This window comes from Vulpes vulpes, chromosome 1 (assembly GCF_048418805.1).
Source record: "Vulpes vulpes isolate BD-2025 chromosome 1, VulVul3, whole genome shotgun sequence".
Taxonomy (NCBI): domain Eukaryota; kingdom Metazoa; phylum Chordata; class Mammalia; order Carnivora; family Canidae; genus Vulpes; species Vulpes vulpes.
The window spans coordinates 32,667,468-32,690,551 of NC_132780.1; the positions used below are offsets into that span (position 1 = coordinate 32,667,468).

Below are 23,084 nucleotides of genomic sequence, written 5' to 3' on the forward strand. Positions count from 1 at the left end.
GAGAATCGGTGTTGGAGGTGGAGAGATGGAGTAGTAGATCTTCTGGCCAACTCTGAGGCTTGGAGGCTGAGTCCTCCTCTTTCTTGGGGCAGAGAATTTACTACCCTCTCTTCTTCTGGGAATGACACTGTTCTTCCTTGCAAAAAAAAAAATAAGAAAAGTTACTAGACAGTGATTTTTTTTTCAGTTTTATATCTTATTTGACAATCAGTGATTAGTTCTCATCCACATTAACAGTCTGTAGATTTTTTAAAGTGGTGACAGGTACATAGGTAACCAGCATGTAGAGCTTGTTTGGTGAATCTTCATCCTCGTTATGTTTTCTGGACAACCGCACATGGATACGGTATGGAACATTCCTTATTCCTTTGGCCCAGACAGCTTTGTTGAGCCTGGTGTCAATGCGCACATCTGGAGCTCCCATCTCCTTCATGGCAAATTTCCGGATCTCTTTGAGTGCCTGAGGGGCATGCTTCTAGAAACCCACTCCATGGATACATTTGTGAATGTTGATAGTGTATTCTCTGGTCACTACCTCATTGATGGCAGAACGGCCCTTCTTCTTGTCGCCACTCTTCTTTGCGGGAGCCATTCTGCTGGGCCCTAGTTGGAAAGGAATCCTAGACAGTGATTTAAAAAACCTACACTATAGGGATATACACAGATCCTTAGATGTGTTGAGGTTCTGTCTATTGGGTACTACAGAGGAATGGGCTCTTGGGGGCCCAAGGAGAAACAAAGACAAATATTTTTAAAAAGATACAACAATAACCTAACTTTGGTGTTTAAGAGAATAACTAAAATGTCCCAACAGGGTTCAGTTGATGGCTTCAGTGGTTTCCCCATCACACTTCAGTGAGATTAATAAAAACAGGAGGGGCCATACAAGAATTCAGACCTACTGCAAATGCCACCTTAGCCATTCTTGAATCTCACAGAAAGCTTCCCTTTCCTCATCTGTAAAATCAGAATGATATGAAAGTCGTTCCTCCTTCTTTCGTTTTGAGCCTCCACAGAGAAAACAGATGCGAAGCCTTTTGTCAACTGCAGAACAGCATGTAAGTGGTGGGTCCGTTTCACAGTCCTCTTACTGGGATCAAACACTTTATAACCCCGCAGGAGGTCAAACTCAGTCCCAGCAAGTGGACAGTATTTGGGGGAGGAGAAGGCGCAGGAGGAGATTTCAGGCCAGGAGCCTTAGAGGGTGTTAAAAAATGCTTGGAAGGTGAAAGGTGATGGATGAAAAAAATAAAAAAAATTGTCCCTTCTCTCTTTGGGTTTTATCCTTTTGGTCCATTGTCTCTTCAGTTCTGTTTTCTATGGGGGGGGGGGGGGTGGATTTCTTGGTTTGGGATTTTAGATGGGCTTTTACCGAGACACAGGGCAGAACGAGAAGGTGCAGGGGAAGGACCCAGAACGGGTCCTGGTATCCTGTTCTTGTTTGGGTTTATTCATTCATTCCTGGTGGGATACTGGAAAGGGCTCGACCCTTCGCCTCTGAATGATTAACCCGAGTAGGAGCTCAGCAGTGTGGACAAACACCGTGTGGGACCAGCCCGTTTGAAGCACGAACTGGGCTAGGGGGGCTGAGAGGAGGAAGAAGGGTAGAGAAACACGGTCGTCCGCGTCGCTGCTGTCGCACCACCAGGGGAAAGGACCGTTCCGCGCGCGCCGGGCCGGGCCGGGCGGGCCTGACAGCGCCTGATTCCCGGCGGCAAGTGGTGGCGGGCGGGCGCGGGCGCGGGCGCGGGCACCCACAGCAGGCGAGCCCGGCCTCGGGTTTCAGCGCCCGCGGGGGGGGGGGGGGGCTCGCAGCTCGCAGCTCGCCCTCCGGGGTTATTTTTGGCCGGGGCTGCTCGGCGGCGGCAGAGGGCTCAGCCCCGTCCCACCTCCTCCCTCCCTCCCTCCTCCTCCTCCTCCAAAAGAGAAACTTGGGCTGGTGAAGCGCTCACTGGCGGGGAGCGGGGAGCGGGGAGCGGGGACTCGGGGGTCTAGTCGGAGCCGCGGGTGCGCTCCGGGGCGCGGCGGGCGCGGGGAGGCTCGGGCCGGGCGCGCGCCGCGGGGGTCCCGGGGTCGCCGGGGTCGCCGGGGGCGGGCTCCGGCCGCGGGAGCGGGTCGGGCACACCCCGAGAGGGAGCCCAGCGGGGCAGCCCAGGGACTGCGGGCGCGGAGGGAGGCGGGCGGAGCTAAGTTTCTGGGAAGGTAGAGGCGGGACTCGGGGGGCGGCGGGGGCGCGGGGCGGGGCGGGGCGGGGCGGGGAGGGCGCGGGGCGGAGGGGGCCGGGGCGCGGGGCGGGGCGGGGCCGGCCGGGGGGCGGGGAGGGGCCCCGGCGGGCTGCGGATCCCCTCGGGCTCGCGGGAGCCGCGCAGGACCGGCAGCAGGCGCCATGGAGGGGAGCCCCATCCCGGTGCTGACGGTGCCCACGGTGCCCTACGAGGACCAGCGGCCGGCCGGCGGCGGGGGGCTGCGGCGGCCCACCGGGCTCTTCGAGGGCCAGCGCAACTACCTGCCCAACTTCATCCAGAGCGTGCTGTCGTCCATCGACCTGCGCGACCGCCAGGGCTGCACCATGGTGGTGGGCAGCGACGGCAGGTACTTCAGCAGGACGGCCACCGAGATCGTGGTGCAGATGGCCGCGGCCAACGGGGTGAGTGCCCGCCGCCCCCGCCGCCCCCACCCCCGCCCCCGCCCCCGGGGCCGCCCCCTCCAGGGAGCCCTCCCCAGCGCCGCGGCCGCACCTGCCCGCCTTCCTTCCGGGCCTTCTCCTCCCCAGCCCTCCCTCGGAACCATCTGTTGGGACCCGTTCACTGCCCCCCCCTTCTTTCCTAGGCTACCAACATCGTGGGTCCCCCCTTCCTTCTTTCCCCCGTGTCCTACTTGTACTCCTCTTCCTCCCCCCTAGATTTAACGGTGGTGGTGTCTCCAGCACGGGCGTGCATCCTGCATCCCACCCTGTACACACACACACACACACACACACACACACACACACACACGAGTCTCCCGTGTTGATCCTTGGCACGTTTGGCAAAGTGGCCCCTAAAGATTTTTAATACAAGGTGATTCCTTAACCCAGTGGAATTACTTTACTATTAATTTGATTCAGGTAGGGGTGGGGTGGAGATCAATCTGATGCCACACAGCCTGGGGTCTCCTTGTGGGGGGCCCTGGAGGGGTTATCCCTCCATGATCTGGAATGAGACTTGCCATGCCTTTCCTCTTTCTTTTTTTTTTAAGATTTTATTTATTCATGATAGACATGGTGGGGGGGGGGGGGGGCGCAGAGACACAGGCAGAGGGAGAAGCAGGCTCCAGCCTGATGTGGGACTCGATCCCAGGATCCCAGGACCCCAGGATGGCTCCCTGGGCCAAAGGCAGGTGCTAAACCGCTGAGCCACCCAGGGATTCTCCTTGCCATGCCTTTCTTAAAGCAATTCCTAACTTCTCTGCAGGACGCTGCTGGTTGACAGCATTTCATGCCTCTTCTCCCTTTCACTTTTCATCCTCATTTCCTCTCTCTTCTCCCATGACCTCGGCAGACTTTGGGTTTTTCCTCTTTCTACCTCTTTTCTTTCTGTCCTACAACTAGAAACCCCTTCTGGCATCACCCTGTACCCCAGGGCCCTCCTTCCCAAATCCCCCAGCCTCTCAAGGACTTCTGCAAGCAGGACACCTCACCTCAGTGGTCTTGGTGGGAAGCGTCTAAAAGAGTCATTTCAGCCTTGTGCAGACAGTCAGATCCACACACGTAGCACATTTAAGCAAAATCTCTGCATATGTGTAAATGAGTGTGAACATTTAAAAAAAGTGAAACTGAACAACTGTCTGGTATACGGATTCCCTTTCTCCTTCCCAATCCCCTCCTTTTAATTTTCTCCCTTCCTACCTTTTTTTTTTTTTTTTAATCTTTAGGGTTGTCCATGCTCTATGATTGTGTATTCTGATTCCCCTCTCTCAGTGTTTTAGGGATGGGGAAAGTGGATGTTTTTCCCCCCCCCCCAAATAAAATAACCCAAAAGCAATTGGGAAAAAAGAGCCGAGGGCTGACTTTGGTGGTCGTGGAGCTGTGATTTCTAACCCCTGCAGACAATGCTGCTGGAGATACAAGACTTGTGTTTCTCTCTGGCTCCTTATTTGAGATTGATAAAAACTGGCTTGAATTGGGGAGTTGGAGAGAGGTTGACAAATGGTCTTTTACTCTTGTCTGACAAAGCTGTTCCCATGGACTGATGGAGAATAATGGGCCTTGGGAGGCTATGGCAGCTCTCGTACTCCTTTCTGGGCCAGTTTTTCTAGGGAGTGAGAGAAACATCCACTTATTTTTTTTGTGGGTGAGGATATTTTTGAAGCTCCAGTTGTCGATTTGCATGGTCAAGGTATTATTATGTTTTCTTATTTCTTGGCACCCGTTACCATCAACTTCTTCAGTGGATCTTCTTAGATAAACACATTTTATTAACTTTAAGGGTGGACTTTATTTTGGGAAATAGCATATGTTAACAAATGGTTAAAGTAGAATCACGCTTAACCTCACAGTTGTTGCAAGAGACAGAATGACAAGTTACAATCCACAGGGAGGCACCATCTCTTAAATAATCTGAAAGTATTATTTCTAAAATGGGTGGGTATGGGTGAAGGGAATGGTCAACATCTACCAAAGTTTCAGGCAGCCAATTTTAACCAATCTTTTCCTCATTTTATTTGCCTTCTTGAGGGCTTTTGCTAAAGCACGTGGATAATCAGAAGGCTGGCTTCAGGAGAGAGGGGTGGTTTACCATGAGCAAAATTGGTCTTGAATGATGGTAAATTGATAGGAATGCACTTTTCTTCTCACTTAACCTGTGGAGTTATACTCAGGAGTGAGAAACTGCCTTATTCCAAAAACTTTGCCTCTCTTGACTTCCCATTGGATATTCATAAACAGGCTAGAAAAATGGAAGAAAAATAGAATTATTCTCTTCAAACTGACTTGAATCTGGGTGGGCTGCATCTCTATATCTGAAAAATCTTGGTTGTGTTGTGATAGAAAAAGTTGATTTTACTAAGCAGTTTAATATAAGAAAACTATAGCTGCTCTTTGATTATATAATTGCTGAAGGAGAACAGAAGTTTGGAATTTCCAAAATGATGAACTGCACTACTTATGTTCTAATATGTCATAGAGTTTGAAATAGATTCTCAGATATATACCTGTACAATTTGGGCAAAAAAAATTTTTTATTGTAAAATTATGAAAATTTCAAACTTCCAGAAAAGTGGAGAGAATAGATAAATGGCATCCACGTGCCCGTACTCTAGACTTAACATTTTTTTCTGTATTTGTTTCCTCTTTGAGTGCTAAAGTATTTTGAAGTATATTAAAAGTGACATTTTATCCCTAAATTGAGTATGGATTTCTAAAAACTAAGAACAACTTTCTTGATAGTTATATCATTATCATCCCAAACAAAATAAAAAAGGATTTCTTCATACCATCTATTACCCAGTCCACATTCAGATTTCCTCAGTTATTCTGAAATGTCTTTTATAGCTGTTTTTTCAAACCAGTTTCTTCTGATCAAGGAACACACGTTGGATTTGGTTGTCTTATGTCTCCTTTAACCTAGAAAATCTCTTCCTTTTTATTTTTATTTTTTGTTAATGAAATCGACTTGTTGAAGAGACTAGGTTGATTGGCTGTCCTATAGAATGAATGCTCCCCCTCTACTTGCCTTTCTGAAATTTTCTGATTTTCTTTTTATGGTGTCATTTATCTTTTCGCTAAATTTGCTGTGTATATATGTATGTACTAGGAATTAGTTCTAGAGGCTTAATTAGATTCAGGCTCAACTTATTTATTTATTTTTTATTTTTGCAAGACTATTTCACAGGCCATGGCGTATATTCATGTTGTATCATGTTAGAGAACAATCTCTGGGTGACCCATTGTTCGTGATGCTGAGAGGATTATAGGGCTGTTGTGGTGATTGCCTCTGTCTTCCAGTATTTTCTCCCTTGGAACTGGTCAGTAGCCTGTGGGGTGAGCTTTGTACCATGTGAATATTCAGTTCCTGTCAACCTTTCTTCAGTTGTTTTAGCATCCATTAGTGATCCTGGCTTGAATGGATTATTTCGTTAGGGGTTTCAAATGATTTTTGGATTCTTTAGTTCCATCTACATGCTTCAGCTAGCGTTTTTCTAAAGACTGGGCATTTCCCTCACTATTGGGCTATCTTGGAGTATAGTTCCTTCTATATTAGCAGAATATAGAAGAAAATATGTTTATTTCTCTCTTTTTAAATTATCAATTTTCAAAGTAAGGATTTGGTGAAATAGCCACGTCCACCGTTGACACATGAGTTTTGTTTTGCTTTGCTTTGCTTATGCTCTTTTGCGTATCACTGTGGACTCTTGAATTTTTATATAATAAGTTTGAATGGATTCATAAATAAATGAGAAGATATTTTTACCTGTTTTTGTGATGTTTATGTAGCTGTGTGAAATTATCTAAAAAGTCCCCAGAAGTATTTTAATGCTTCTTTAAAGATACAAACTGTATCAGACCATATAGAGCAAAAGAAAAATAACTACTAAGTAGGAGAGTAAATAGCATGGTTTAAATGAATTGTGAAACTTGATTTGTTACTAATTTAAACTGAGTTTGTAACTAGGTGATTTTTTATCCTGTTTTTTCCACATCTGCTTCAGATCCTTTCCAGAGGTTTAGATTCTCTAGGTATCCATTTATTTTAATCTCTTAAAGATTTCAAGGTCTCAATGCAAATAATGGCTACATTATGAATAAATGCCTTTGCTTTCTTCTGGGTGGATCTATCTGTGACTAAAGGTATCTCTCTCTTACTCCTCTTTGTTCTAGTCTTTTTTATTTTTATTTTTTCCTAAAATACCTTTAATATTGGACAGATGGCAGCACTGTGTCTGCCTGAAGATGTTGACTTTTTCCAAAGTCTTTTATCTCTGGAGATGACACTATATACTATCAGTGTCCAATAGAACTTTTTGAGATGATGGAAAGGTTCTGTAATCTACCCTCGCCACTAGCCACATGTGATTATCAAACTCATGAAACGTACTTGAAATGTACAAAATGTGACTGAAGAACTGAATCCTATATTTTATTTAATTTTAATTAATTAAAATTTACGTTTAAATAGTTACAAGTGATTAATAGCTACCATACTGGATAACACAGCTCTATAATTTAGCATTTAAAAAGTAGAATTTCTTTTTTTATGGGGCCAGACTGTTCAACCAAAAGCAATTATAAGTTAGATAAAAGTAAATCACCAAACACTACAAATGCATATTTGGCAAAGGCAAACCAGATTTCTTCATGTGATAACCACACTCTCTTTTGACTTCAGCCCAAGAGACAGTGAGGTATGGTAGAAAAAGCACTGCATCTCTCAGCAGCTGGAAGGCTTGCTTTCTTTTCCTAGCTCTGCCATACAAGCCACAGGGCAAATGCTTCGCCTCTTGAAATACCTAAAAACCACTTGTTTCCTCACCTATAAATTGGGTATGACAGCATGGCTGAATTATCCTGGCAATCAAATGAAAGCATTATGCAACATCCATACCATTAAGAAATGTAAAGGAATATTATTATGGTCAACTGATTATATATCATAAAATAATTATTTGGCTGCATGTATTGAATAAAACAACTTATAACTCTGTGGCAAGTTTTAGCCAAGAGAAAATTCATTTGCTGATTAGCCACACACTCTACTGGCCATATGATGATCAGCAGTGGTAATAATATTATTAACATACAGTTCAGCTTACAGAATCAGTTCAGCTTACAAGAACTCCTCAGTGCCTTATGAAATCTTCTGGAGATAGAGGTCAAAGTGCAATGGTATGAAGAAGGCTGAGTCAGCAAGGGACTTGGGTGCGCCTTCCAGACGGATGCTTGTACCAGTTTTGTCTGATTCCAATGGGCCATGCAGAGGTGGTTGTTCCAAAGAATGGGAGTGCACTTGGCTTGACATTTACTAGAGCTATCTGGGGATCAAATTTTGATGTGATCCCAAAGAAAAGGAACAGGTTTGGAAGGGAGGCAGAGTGGGATATGGTGGGGTGTGGAACATAGGGAAGAAGAAGGAGGTAAGCCTGTGTTTGAACACATAAGGCTTCTTTTCTGGGATGGATCTGGAAGTCTGGGATTGGCTGACTTCAGGTCTCATCTCTAAAAGAGAAAAAGAACTGGGTGGTGATTGTTCTGTATTTTCTACTGGTGTTCACTACAGAATAGGTGAACGGAATGAGTTCTATGGCCCAGACATTAGGAAGGGCAGGTTTGTAATACACAAAAAAGCCCTAGAGAGCCTGCCATAACTTTGTCTTGCTTCCCTTCACAAATCCCCATCCCTGAACTGTGGAAATGGGAAATCCATTATGTGAGCAACAGCAAAGTTAGGTTCCCCGTGGTTCTGTCTCTCTGTCCGGTCAGTTCATTCTTGAAACTTTTAGCCTCACATTGTCATTCACTGTTTTTATGGGGAAGGAAAAGGAATGGGAGAGGTTTTAGGAACAGCTGGGCCCTCCCAGTTGCTGGGGTGGGTTATTTTAAGCTTTGTTTAATGTGTCCAGAGACCCAGATGACATTTTTAACTAAGCTGCTTTATTAAATCTTGTGATAAAGCATAACGATGTTTATGGAAAAGACAGACACACATCAGCAACGTTATATGTGAAACTTGCCCTATGAATTTTCTATAAAACATCTGTTCCCTTTGAGTCCTTTGTGAACTCTGGAAGTTTGATCGTTTCTGTACAGACTTCAGGGGTAGAAGTTGGAACGTATTTTTGAGGAATCTAAGCATAGGTAATGGCTTTGCTGACCTTAACCTTCATGTTTTGGGCTCTAACCACTCTTATGTTAGACAAGAGTAACGTAAACAAATACTGTGATAGGATTTTGGATGGGATTATTTAAAAATAATAGGTGGGGTAGAGAGGAAGGTCTGAATTTCCCACGATTTTTAAATTGAAGGTAGAAAACTCAATGTCTCTTGTTAGCCTACAGCTTTGACAGTTACTTGCAAACACTTGAGATTTGGCCAATATGCCCTTAATGTTTATACTGGGGGAGCCAAAAGAGAAATTTTAGGTCCTTTCATCTGACTTGACTCTCATTAGTTATGAATAAGAGGATATCTAGCATATACACAAGACTTGTTAAAATCCACATTTTCTGAATCTTTATCTTTCATCTCCTATATTTTTAGTGACGTCATATTTTGGAGGGTTGCATTGTATTTGTATGAAGAGAAAATGTTCAGGAAATTCAAAGAAATTCCAAGTCACAGAAATTTTTCTTTCCCTTTCCAAGTTGCTACTTCTAGGTGTTTTTAATGTTACATTTAACTATTGCCTTTTTGTTTTGTTTTGTTTTCCTCTGATAAGAGTCCTCTTTTGTAGCTAGGGGTATCTAGTTTTGTATTCAGGGCTTTCTAACAGAAAGAGAAAAGAAGTTGAAACCAGAAGACCAGAGTTTATTCTATTTGACAAAAGATGCCATGGAATACAGGGAAGAGTTTTATAACGAATAGTTAATATCTGCAATATATGAAAACCTTTTCCAAATTAGTAAAAAATTCAAAAGAAATATTGTCAATTACAATAACAAACACATGAACTGGAGATCATCCTCAGTAATAACTGAAGAAATATAAACAAAATCCATCAGTTTGAAAAAACTCTAAAGTACTCAGAGTTGGTGTGAATGTTTGAAAATTGTCATGTTATTGGAAGTTAAATTGATATAACCGTTTGTCCAGGCAGTTCGGCAGTGTGTATTGAAGTTAATGAAGTACCTGTCCAATAATCCAGGAATCCCTTCATCCAAGAATCTGTCTTGTAAATTTCCTAAGACAAATGTGGAAATGTCTGTGTACAAGAATACTTGCCACAGCATTTGCAAAAGAAAAATGTGGAAATAGTGTATATGTTCAGTGGTGAACGGGTACCTAATTTATGACACAACCATACTGCCGATGCATCAAAACCCATAAACAGAGGAGGTGGATCTATATGGTACACGAAAAAGATGTGAATGATAGTTTGTTCAGTGAAACAAAGCAATTAATAGAATAAGAAGAATATGGTTCCAATTTCTATCCCTCAAGTCTGAAGAGAAACGATCAAACTTCCAGAGTTCATGAAGGGCTCAAAGGGAACAGATGTTTTATAGAAAATTCTTAGGGCAAGTTTCACACATAATGTTGCTGATGTGTGTCTGTCTTTTCTGTAAACATTGTTGTGCTGTATCACAAGATTTAATAAAGCAGCTTAGTTAAATATGTCCTCTGGGCCTCTGGACACATTAAATCTATAATGTAGATAGTGTTGGAAGAACATACTCTAGTCAGCAGTGAATACGTCTGGGGTATGTGGGTATGTATGGTGGGGAAGGAGAATCCTTTCCCTTTCTACTTCATATACTTCTCTTTATTAAATATTCATACACACATACACATTGTTTTGATGATTAAGCACACCAGGATCCAAGCTCTGGATGTGAATCATGATTCTACCATTTGCAACATGTGTGAGCATGGAGTCGTCACCTGGCTTTCTGAGGTTTGTCTTGTCATTTCCACAGGCACACACACATGCACACACCCTGCCATGGTACTTGAGGTGGCAACAGCTGTTCTGGCATAGACTTTAACTCAAAGGACTTTTCTGCACGGTCTATGCATTATTCCCTGGTACGAATGAGCTGAGTCAATGCCATGCTTTTCCACCTTAAACCTTTCTGCAGCTCCGGCTGTCTGAGCAGCTCCCCCCACCCCCAAGCCAGATCTTAATCTGCTCATTTCACGAGGATTTTCAAGCCTAATGGACTGGGCCATGTGAGAGATTACTGGGAGGAACAGACCAGCAGAGGCTAAGAGACTCCACACTAATCTGCTGAGTCGTCTGAAAATGCACAGCTGCAAGCACTGGAAATGCATTAAAGTATTTTGTCAGGATGTTTGTCAGGGTGCCTGTTCCTGCAGCCTTGCTGAATGTTTGGTTCGGAGGCATAATCTTTTTTTGGACAGGATCTCCCAAATGTAAAGTGACAGATGCTAATGTGGAATATAATACAGAAGACCCAGCCTTACTGTCATAAATAATGGTAAATTGTTTAATCTTGCTGAGTTGTAAATCTATTATTGCCAGAGGTCTTTAGTTCACTGGAACACAGTCTAAGGAGTGGGGGCACTTAGCAAATGGGCAGTGATTATTTCCCCACCAGACAGGAATGGGCCTAATGGAATTTATTTAAAAAGCTACGTAAATGCATTTTAATTGATTGCGACAACTACTCAAGAAAAAACACATGGCTGTAGAGACTGAGTTTTTTTGGGGGGGAATATATAGGCATACACATAAATACGTGTGTATAAGTATATATATATATATATATATATATAATACGTGTGTATAAGTATATATATATATATATGTCATTATTTATGACAGTATATATATATATATATATATATATATATATATATATATATATATATATATATATTAAGATGCAGGGAGCCTGATGTGGGACTCGATCCCAGATCTCTAGGATCACGCCCTGGGCTGAAGGCAGTGCTAAACTGCTGAGCCACTGGGCCTGCCCTGTTTTTGTTTTTTTAAGATTTTATTTATTGACTCATGAGAGACACAGAGAGAGAGAGAGAGGCAGAGACACAGGCAGAGGGAGAAGCAGGCTCCATGCAGGGAGCCTGACGCAGGACTCAATCCCAGATCTCCAGAATCAGGCCCTGGGCCAAAGGTGGCACTAAACCGCTGAGCCACCCGGCTGCTATATATATATATATATTCTATCTATAAAGATTCCAAAGATACTGAGTTTATATATATATATAGCTTTGTTTATGTGTGTGTATATATATTTATATATAACTTTTTTTCTGTCTACCTATAAAGGCGCCAGATGGAAAGTGTTTTTAAGCATTTAGAGAGTTTATCAAGTAACATATTTATGCACACATATGCACAGGATACTCCCTCCCCCAAATATATATCTTCTTCCTGGACATATTCAAAAGAAGAGTAGACCAGATGTCAGAAATGTTTGAAGGCTACGTAGAACCAAAGGAGGTGGCTAAATGTTCCCCAGTGACCTATGTTTCTATGGTAATAAATAGAATTGTGTTCGAGTTGGATGGGCTGATATTAAGAAATATAAGTAGAAGAAATCCTATTGTTCTAGGCAGGAGTCTGTCTTGCAAGGACAGCTCTCTGCGGTGAGCTCAACAACATGGGTAAGTTAGCAGGTCGGCATAGCACATACCAACAGATAGTACAGATCGGAGGCACGGATATGAAAATGAAATGATCCAGGTCAAGATGAGGGTACAGATGTGATCCTGTCACTCCTTACCATGGACTTCAGCGGTTCTCAGTGAGCAGGCTTGATGGTTAAAGAAGGAAGAAGACATTGTTTTTATGTAGGCATGTTAAAACTAATTTGCTATTTCATTGCTGCCAAGCTATATTCAGTTTAATTTATTTGATAGCTTGTGTTTAGTCCTCAGTTTTTAGTTTCACATAGAAAAACTTTGAGTAAAAGGACACTTAAAAAAATTTATTTTAGAGAGAGTGAGAGAAAGAGAGCATGAATGTATGTATGCAAATGGGGGCAGGCAGGGAGGAGAGAGAGAGAGAGACTCGCAAGCAGACTCTGTGGTAAGCACAGAGCCAGATGCAGGCTCAATCTCATGGCCCTGAGATCATGACCTGAGCCAAAATTAAGAGTCTGACACTCAATTGACTGTACCACCCAAGTTCCCCAAAAGAACTCTTTTATATTGATCAGTAAATGATGGTACATTTAAATAAGGGAAGACTATACACATACTAGAATCATGTTGTGGAAGGATATTCAGTAACCTAGAAATGTATACACCAGGGAAGGCCTGGATATATTAAGTGAAAGACATAGGTGACACAACAATCCCTTTTGTAAAAATATGGAAGTACGTAAATGAGTGACAGAGACAGAGAAACAGAGATACGAAGACACAAAGTTTACACACAGTAATGTGAACAGTGCTCATTTTCAGCTTTAGAGATGACTCTTATTTTCTTCTTGTTTATGTGTACTCCCTAAATATTCAAAAGAGGAACACACACACATATATATATTTGTAGATAGAAAAACCACTGTAGGTTAGCAAACAACAAAAGATTCATTCAATTACTATGAATTATGGAACTCATATTTAAGAATTAAGAAATGGCCTGGGGGAAGAGGAAGAAAGGCAAAGGAAGCTCCTTGAGTATTTATTTGGTGCCAGACACTGAACTACAGCTTGCTTACATTACCTCCTCTTACCTTCCATCTTTTAGATAACAAAACTGAGACACAGAGGGATCTTGCCCGAAGTCACATAGCCAGTAGGTGGCAAAGTCAGTTTCTATATCCTTGCCCATTAGATACCAGAATCTCAGCTTTTTTTTTTTTAATTAAGATTTTATTTATTTACTCCTGAGAGACACAGAGAAAGAGGCAGAGACATAGGCAGAGGGAGAAGCAGGCTCCCTGTGGGGAGACTGATGCGGGACTCAATCTCAGGACCCCAAGATCTTGACCTGAGCCAAGGGCAAACACTCAACCACTGAGCCACCCAGGCATCCCTGGAATTTCAGCTTTTATCTCAGGGCACTCAACTCTGCTTTCTTGACCCAGGTAGATCCAATGTTTCCTATTAGCATCTTCAGTTGGGTTGAGCACCTCATAAAATAGCAGCAGACAGGCCCTTTCTTATTTCAGTGTGCCAAGTTCTGAACCTCAAAGATTTCAGGATTTTCCAAGTGCTGAATTACCTAATTACCAGGAGGGACACAGTTCTAATATCACCACCCCCATTTTGCACTCGAGGAGAGCTAGACTGCCTGATTCTCAATGAGATCTTGAAAATTGGTGAGCTGGTTGAGGAATAGAACAGGCCAAACTTCTGCATGCCTGTGACGTTTCTGCACCTGCTCAGACATCAGGGACTGAATGTGAAATCCATCCTGGTTGGATTCTAGTGCACTCCCATCTCTCCTTCCAGCCCCGAAATGTGTGCACAGAGACTTCCAGGGGGACATAAAGCTGAGGATGGGCTCACTTGCTCCCATCTGGTCTCCACATAACAAAGCATATAACCAATCTCATCATTATCTATGTGCAAATGGAGAAGTCCCTTGATGTTTGGATAACCACATCCATGACTTGAGTTTGTGATTTCTCAAAATTCCACTTAGCCATCTCCTGCTTACTCATGTGCCGCACTGTGCAAAGCCTGGCATGCCTCCCTGACAGCGGGGGCTGAGAGATTGAGGCCCTCCCATCATGGCAGCTTGGCTTTGGGATTTCCTTGTGGGTTTGGGTTTTTGTTTAATTGAGAAGACAGGAAACAGGCATCTTTGTGTATATGGCTTTCTGTGCACTTTGGAGATGGCCATGGTGGTGGCTGTGTGGTCCTGCAGAATACTTCTTTCTGGGAACGATCAAGGAAGCTTCTGTTTATTGCTCTCTTTTCTTTCTGATCCACTTTGGGAATTACAGGGATAGGACACAGTGAGTGGAGGATATTGGGGAATGCCAGGCTTACTTTTTCTAGCTCTTTGGGACTCTTTAAAAAAAAAAAAAAGACTTATTTAAAGCCAAAAGGAAATCATCGGTGGGGGTGGGGGAGGGGGAGTCATATTTAAGGGAGTTCACACATGAAAACAATCCTGGTTCATTAGTGTTATGTTACTGGGAAGAACTCAGTTGGAGTAAAATATCTGCCTTTCCTCTGAGACCCTAGCCTGCGGGTTTAAACTGCACGTCACTGCTCTGTAGGGCTTTGAGCTAGTTAGAAACCGAACTCACTGCTAAATCTAATTTAGAAGAATAGTTGTTAGTGTTCTGAAGAGAGGGAGCCATGAAAAAGAAAATTATTATTTAAAAAAAAAAGATTTTATTTATTCATGAGAGACACACACAGAGAGAGAGGCAGAGATACAGGCAGAGGGAGAAGCAGGCCCCATGCATGGAGCCCAATGTGGGACTTGATCCCGGAACTCCAGAACCAGGCCCTGGGCTGAAGGTGGCACTAAACCACTGAGCCACCAAACCACTGAGCCACCCGAGCTGCCCAAATTATTACTTTTTTAAAAATTGATTTATTTATTTTGAGGGGGGAGCAGAGGGAGAAAGAGAGAGAGAATCTCAAGAAGATTCTCCACTGAACACAAAGCCCAGTGTGGGGCTCAATCTCAAGATCCTGAGATCATGACCTGAGCCAAAATCAAGTCAGATGCTTAACTGACTGAGCCACCCCGGGTGTCCTGAGAAAGAAAATCATTTTAAAAATTAACTTTATCGGCACCCAATGTAAAGAAATGGCAGGGCTGGGAGAAAGCTTTATGAGATAAAATGTTCTCTTCTCAGGACACTGGTGTGTGGCATGTGGAGGGGTACACTGATTCCCTCACACCTGCTATGCCCATTTAGGGGTCAAGCAGTAATAATGCAATCCAGGTGAGGTTTAAGAGTCGATGGGAGGTACCAACATCAAATTAGACCAGACACAGAGGATCGATTAAGTGATGGCACCCTGCAAAATGTGCCTAATTGCACACTGGCCCCTGCTATGTCCACTCTTTCCCAAGTGTGTACAAGTGCTGACCAGGGAGGAACAAGCTCAAGCTGGGTCTGTCGGCATGTCTGTGGGTCTGGGAAAGCGTCGGCGTTGCGGGTGTCTGCAGGTGCCTGTGTGATAGTGTTTATGTGGCTACCTGTGGATCCGTACTTGTGTACCACCTACTGTGTGTGTAGTAACAGGGCACTAGGGGCCACCTAACCCCTCTCCACGAGTGGGAACAGAATGACAATGTTCCTCAGTGGTGGTGAAGGCCATCCTGTTTCCCCTTCCAACAGCCAAAGCCGGACTGAATGGGAAAGGAACGGCAATTCCTCTGGTGGCCCCGTGGGAGGGTCAGGGAGGGGGCCACAGGGTGCCTTGCCCTGGGCCCCCCTGGGTCTCAGCCTGGGGTTCACTCAGGAATGAAAGGCAGAGGCTGCCTGCTGCAATGCCCTAACCAAGACCCACACTGATTGTGCAAGTAGACCATCTTCTCCTTGCAAGGTAGCAGTCTGCTACATAGGCAAGGGGTAGTACTTCTGAGACTTTTTCAGAGAGTGAAATGGTAGTTTAAGGGATAAACTATTGTCTAAAAAGGGAATTTAGGGGCACCTGGGTGATGCAGTTAAGCGTTTGACTCTTGATTTTGGCTCAGGTTGTGATCTCAGGGTCATCAGATGGAGTGCCACTCCAGGATCTGCATTTAGTGGGGAGTCTGCTTGAGATTCTCTTTCCCTCTCCCCCATCCCTCCTCCTGCTCACCCCCAGATGCGTGCTCTATCTTTCTCAAAATAGAGAAATCTTTTTTAAAAAATGAATTTCAAATGTTTGAGGAGAGTGATGGAATTCGGGGAGCAGTAACATAACTTATATCATGCTTAATTTAACAAAGGGTTTTTATTTATGGGATCTTGTCTTAAGATTCTTGGCTTTGCCAATGAAGACACAAAGTCTCAGAAAAGTGAAGTGATTTGCCCTGTACTGAGTTTGTGGAAGAGGAAATACACAGTGTAGAGGAGGCACATCTGCTTCTTACATGCAGTATTTCTGTCCGCATTCTCACGTTCATCATCTGTTGTGAAATTAGTCATGCGGCCCCACTAGATGCAAGGGTGGGCTGGGAAATGTGGCCTCTGGTTGGGGGCTAGAGGTTGCTCCTCAATGAGAAGTCTGCACTTGGAAGGGGGGGCGGGGATCAGTGCTGTTTGTGGACTACGAACCAAGTGTGCCACAGGTGCATTATTTTCTTTCTTTCTTTTTTTTTTTTTTTTTAGAGATTTTATTTATTTATTTATTCATGAGAGACACAGAGAGAGGCAGAGACACAGGCAGAGGGAGAAGCAGGCTCCATGCAGGGAGCCCGATGTGGGACTGGATCCAGGTCCCCAAATCATTTTCTTAAGTATCCTTTAAAATGACTGAGGAGGGATCCCTGGGTGGCTCAGCAGCTCAGTGCCTGCCTTCGGCCCAGGGCATGATCCTGGAGTTCCGGGATCGAGTTCCATGTCAGGCTCCCAGCATGAAGCCTGCTTCTCCCTCTGCCTGTGTCTCTGCCTCTCTCTCTCTCTCTATCATGAATAAATAAATAACATTTTTTAAAAAATAAAATGGCTGAGGAGTATTCTATAAGTTGGTACATCACACTCCATGTAACAGGTCTTTCTATTATTGTTCCTTATTTATAAATATTGCTTTTGATTTTTCACTTTTAATGAATACCGCTGTAGGAATTATCTACACACACATATCTCTTCCCCCGTTATTATTTTATTTTATTTTATTTTATTTTATTTTATTTTATTTTATTTTATTTTATTTTATTTTATTTTATTTATTTTATTTTATTTCATTTCATTTCATTTCATTTTATTTTATTTCATTTTATTTTATTTTATTTTATTTTTTTATTTATGATAGTCAGAGAGAGAGAGAGGCAGAGACACAGGCAGAGGGAGAAGCAGTCTCCATGTACCGGGAGCCCGATGTGGGATTCGATCCCAGGTCTCCAGGATCGCGCCCTGGGCCAAAGGCAGTCGCCAAAACGCTGTGCCACCCAGGGATCCCCCCCTTTATTTTTTTTAAAGGTTTTATTTATTTATTCCAGGGAGAGAGAAAGGGAAGGAGCAGAGGGAAAGGGACAAGCCCGATGTGAGGTTTGATCCCAGGACACTGGCATCATGACCTGAGCCAAAACCAAGAGCTGGATGCCTAGGTGGATGAGCCACGTAGGTGCCTGTTTCTCTACAAGCAATTCTAAAAAATGGGAAATATAGAAAAATATGACTGAAAGTTACAAATATTTTTTTCACATTCATGAACCTACAAACCTATTCTCTGAGGGCAGTGACTAAACCATCTTCATTACTATATCTGCAGGGTCTTTGACATACCTGTTTCATGGTAATACTCAATAAAATGAGTTGAATGAGTAAATAAATTTTAACAAGAGCATGTGAAACATAATTTATTATGGCTATGGAAAACAATATGAGTATAATTATTGTCCTATGCCTTTCCCATCTTGATAAATGACACCATCATGCATTAAGATATTAAAGGTGGAAATCTGGGAGTAGATTCTTTTCCTCGCTGCCCTTGTATTAGTTGTTCATTACTGTGCAGGAAATTAAGACAAAACTTATGGCCAAACATGACAACAAAAATTTGTTTTACTCAAGGGGATAGGTTGTTCTGACCTGGAGACTCTTATGAGGTCATAGTCGTGTGTTGGTGGGGGCTTTGTCATATGAAGGTTTGGTGGGGGCTGGAGGATCCATCAGGAGATGGCCCACTCACACAGCTAAAAAGTTGCTGCGGGCTGTGGGAGGCCTCAGTTCCTCTCCCTTTGGGTACCTACGTAGGGCTCCTTGTGTGTTTTCCTGACAGAGTGGCTTGGTCTCCTTCAGAGTCAACCATCCAGGACAGCAAGGCAGAAGCAACAGTGTCATTTATGGCTTCACTTGGAAGTGACACACTCTCTGTTGTACGGTGTTCTACTAATCACCTGGTCCTGCCTTGTTCAGTGTGGGTGGGAATGGCGGGAATGCACAAATGCCAGAAGGCAAGGATCATCCGGGGCCATCTTGAAGGCAGGCTACCAGAGTTTCTTTCTTCCACATTTCATTCTAACTACGTATTCTTTTCATTCTCCTTCCAAAAAAACAAAAACAAAAACAAAAAACAAAACAAAAACAAAAACAAAAACCTCAAATAGAATCCCTTCTCTTCATTTCTCTTATCTCTAGCCTCGTCCAAGGCACCGTCCACACTCAGCTCTGCTGTGATAGCCTTCCATCTGATCTTCCTCTTTTGGCTCTTGTCTCTCTAACACATTTCTCACAAACTAACCATTGATTCATTTTTCTCAATGAATCAGTTCAATGTACTTACTGTGGTCTTACTATGTACCAGGTTTGTTCTAGGTTCTTGAAATATAGTGGTTGATAAAACAAAGCCGTTAGAGCTTCTGTATAGTTGGGAAATAAACAAATATGGAAAATGTTAGATGGTAATATGTATAGTAGGGACGATTAAAACAGGAAATAGGAAACTTCCTATTCCTAGGGATGTGTGGGTGTTGTGTTATACAGGTCAGTCAGTGGTGCTCTCTGATTAGTTGACTTTGGGACAGAAACCCAAAGGATAAGAGGAGGCAGGCATATAAATATCTGGGTAAAAGTATCTGAAGCAGAGGAAAGAGAAAATGCAAAGGTCCCTCATCATGCTTGACAGGTTTGAGGAATAGTAAACCAACTAGTGCAGCTGGAGCAGAGGAGGAAGGGATGTGGAAGATGTCAGGTAATGGGGTTAGGTCATGTTGGGGCCTTGGTAGATTAGGACAATGATGACTTTGGCTTTACTTTGGCTTTGTTGTTGACATATACTTTGCTGATGTGATATGGCTTGCTTTCTGAACAGATCATTTGGACTGCTCATTCTGTGATCTTTTAGAATGTAAATGCTCTCCCGTCGTTTCCACTACTTCAAGCTCTTCCATGAATTCCCATTGTGTTTAGGATAAAATCCAAGCTCGCTTTGTTATTATTATTATTGTTTGTTTTATTATTAAAATTGACACCTCATTATTCTATTTCACAGAACCCTGCTCATCTCCTTCCTAATATGTATCTAACTAGTAAATATTATTATTAGGCTTATTTGTTTATAGTCTGCCTCTTTCACTTGAAAATGTATACTCTGGAGATGTTCTGGGTCTTTCCATACTAAATCATCCCAGGATTGCTTTATTCTTGGAGCTCTTGTGTTTGCTTTTTGTACATTTTTTCCTGTATGTTCCCTCATTGTCATGTTTGGTCAGTTACCTACTTCTAGCAATGCTCTAGTTGGTGCCAGGGTAATTTTGGTTTGGGCTGGATGCTAGAGCTCGCCTTGGCTTATGGGCTACAGCAGTACTTCTCAAATTTTAATGGATAAATGAATTAGCTGGAAGGTGGGGAGGGAGTCTTGTTAAGGTACTTACTGATTCTTCCTCAGTGGGTCCTGAGTGGACCTTGAGGTTCTGCATTTCTGCCATGCTCTTTAGTGGTGCCCATGCTGCTGCAATTCTTTGTGAAACAAGGAGATTTGATCACCAAATTTGAAATCACCCACAGGGCTTTAAAGACTACAAAGCCTTGATTCTACCCCGAGATATTCCAGTATAATTAGTCTGAATATTGGTAATTTTAAGGCTTCATTAGGATTCTGAATTGTAGTAACATTCGAGAACCACTGGACTGGATGACATTGGTCTCTATTTTAAGATAAAGCATCCTGGGTAATACTCTGCAGGGCTATGTGGCTTTCTTTTTTAAAAGTCAGTTTTGTAGCTATAGAAAGACTCTGGCCACACCCGTGGATGACTTCCAGGTCTCTGCTTACCATGGCTGGATGGTTTTTCCTGTATCCCCAACACATGTTACCAGTGGCAGAAATAAAATTCTTGCCTTTTAAGAGTGGTCATTCCGAGTGTGGTTAAATACACCTGCTGCTGATGAGGCTCAGTAAGCCATGTCCCTCCTGTATGAGCTTGTACTGAGGAAGAGAGAAGTGGGTGAAACAAAGAAGCCTCCATTTCTTTTTTCTTATAATTTCTAGCATGTTCGCGTGTAGAGTTTCTAAGCCAGTAACAAATTAAGAACTTCTTGTGTAGTTCAAGCTACCCCTTTGGTCATCAAACATGGATGTTTCAAATGACTAAAAATCAGTGAAGCAGATCCAATTTACAACTTGATAATTGACTGCTAGATGTGGGTGCCCCAATGGTGTTGGAGGTACTGGACAGGAGAGACAATGCCAGAGCTCTCCTTTACCCCCTAAGCCAAAACCCACTCAGTTCCTTTTGCCAAGTGATTTACTGTGTATTAACGGAGGCTTCGATCCCATGTAACTGGATTGATTTTTTTTTCCTTGGCCAATCTAGATTGGACGCCTGATAATTGGACAGAATGGCATCTTGTCAACACCTGCTGTTTCCTGCATTATCAGGAAGATCAAGGCAGCTGGTGGGATCATCCTAACAGCCAGCCATTGCCCTGGAGGACCAGGGGGAGAGTTTGGAGTCAAGTTCAATGTTGCCAATGGAGGTATGTAGCTTAGAATATACCTTAATCATCATAATTTCTGTTCTCTTATGTTATCATAGTCTTTTTAAAAAAAATATTTGAGAGAGAGAGAGAGAGAGAAGCAAGAACACAAGAGCAAGAGAAGGGGCAGAGGGAGGAGAGGGAGAATCTTGAACAGACTTGGGTTGAGCATGGAGCCTGATGCGGGGCTCCATCTCATGACCCTGAGATCACGATCTGAGCTGAAACCAAGAGTCTGACACTTAACTGACTGTGCCACCCATGTGGCCCTATTATTATAGTCTTACAATGATCCTCTGATATATAGACAAGCAAAGTGGAGGGGAAATGGCTCAGAAAGTTCCAGTGAGGTGCTGTATTAGACAGGTTTCTTCAGAGGAACAGAGCCAGTAGGCTCTGAGATTTTTTAAATAAGGAATTGGCTGGGTTCTGGTTCCAGATGGTGATGTAGGAATATCAGAACTCACCTCCTCATGGGCACACCGAATCTACAGATATATGGATTAATTTCCTCTGAAAAAAACTCTAAAAACTAGCAGAGCAGCCCCTTTACACAGAGAAAGGGCACATGAGAGGAAAATGTCCAAGTGGGTAGGAGAGGCTGGGATACAACCTTACCATAAACCTCACTGCTGGTGAAATAATTCACTATTTGGAGAGAATGCAAAAACCCTGAGCTACTCTCCGAGGAAGAGAGGGTTCGTCTTCTACATTGGGTACTCCAGCTTTTAAGACTGGCATCTGAGATGTGAGCCCCCAAAACATCTGCTTTGAAGACCAACTGGTTCATACCCTTGACCCACAGGGCTGTGGTGAACTGAGGGATGGCTTTTAAAGGGCCCACACACAGCCTCCTTGTCTGCACTGGGGCCCAGAGAGGGAGTTGGCTTGGGTGATGATGGAGGCTGAAAAGTCCTGAGACCTCTAGACCCAGGAAAGTTGATGGCAGAGTTCTGTTCTGAGTCCCAAGGCCTGAGAAACAGCAGAGCTGGTGGTGTAAGTTCCACTGTGAGTCCAGCTTTGAAGGCAGGAGAGGACCAGTGTCTTAGTTTGAAGCCATGCAGAGAGTGTGAATTCTCCTTTATTCAGCCCCTTATTGTGTCCAGGTTTTCAGTGGGTTGGATGAGGCTATCACACTGGAGAGGACACTCTCCTTCACTCAGTCTACTGATTCAAATGCTAATTTTATCCAGAAACAGCCCTACAGACACATGGGAATAAGGTTTCACCAAATGTCTGGGCACCCCGTGGCCTGGTCAGGTTGACATATAAAATTAACCATCACAACAACCCTTGAGGTGACATGACAAAGGAGTGGCCTAATGGGATCTTGAAACCATTTGGTCTCTTGGTCGTCTTCCCTCCTTAGCACAGTGAAATAGTTGAATAATTGATGCTTCTCTGACCTGGAAGGACTTTGGATTTTAAAGTTGGAACATACCCCCTAAATCGGGACCCTTCCTGTCATTGTATAGATGAAGAAATCAAATCCCCAAGAGGCTGTTATTTGCTCAAGTTCACATGGCTGCCCAAGGCCAGACAAATGATTTTTTAGCATAACTTGTAGACATCCCTCTTTCCTATAGTGTTGACTTTCTCTCACTGACATGCTTAGAATTATTTCACTTTTCCTTACAGTTACAGAAATGTATAGTTTGGAGGTCTTTGTGGGGTGGGAGATGTGTATGTGGGGTGAAATGAACAAATTTTTAAACGTACATAAAGTTAAGGGGGAAAATAAATGGGTAGCCTGTGTCCATCATCTTGGTTTTCCATTTTGCACTTTATTTTCCTAAAGGATTTTAAGATAAATTACAGCATGAAGACATTTTACACAAATCTTTCTGAATACATCTCTTAAAAA

The 23,084-nt window shown here is 43.2% G+C and overlaps 1 protein-coding gene and 1 pseudogene across 1 annotated transcript in view; one reads left to right on the plus strand and one right to left on the minus strand.

Annotated features, from left to right (window-relative positions):
* Positions 1-214: 214 nt before the first annotated feature.
* LOC112922046 (large ribosomal subunit protein eL31-like) lies at positions 215-592 on the minus strand (annotated as a pseudogene).
* A 1,723-nt stretch (positions 593-2,315) lies between these two features.
* Positions 2,316-23,084, plus strand: part of PGM5 (phosphoglucomutase 5) — a 190,231-nt gene continuing 169,462 nt past the window's right edge. The window contains exons 1-2 of the mRNA XM_026001579.2: positions 2,316-2,647; positions 21,058-21,220. Of these exons, the coding sequence (XP_025857364.1) occupies positions 2,387-2,647; positions 21,058-21,220 (424 nt within the window). The 5' untranslated portion in view covers positions 2,316-2,386. The remainder of the gene's footprint in view (positions 2,648-21,057; positions 21,221-23,084) is intronic.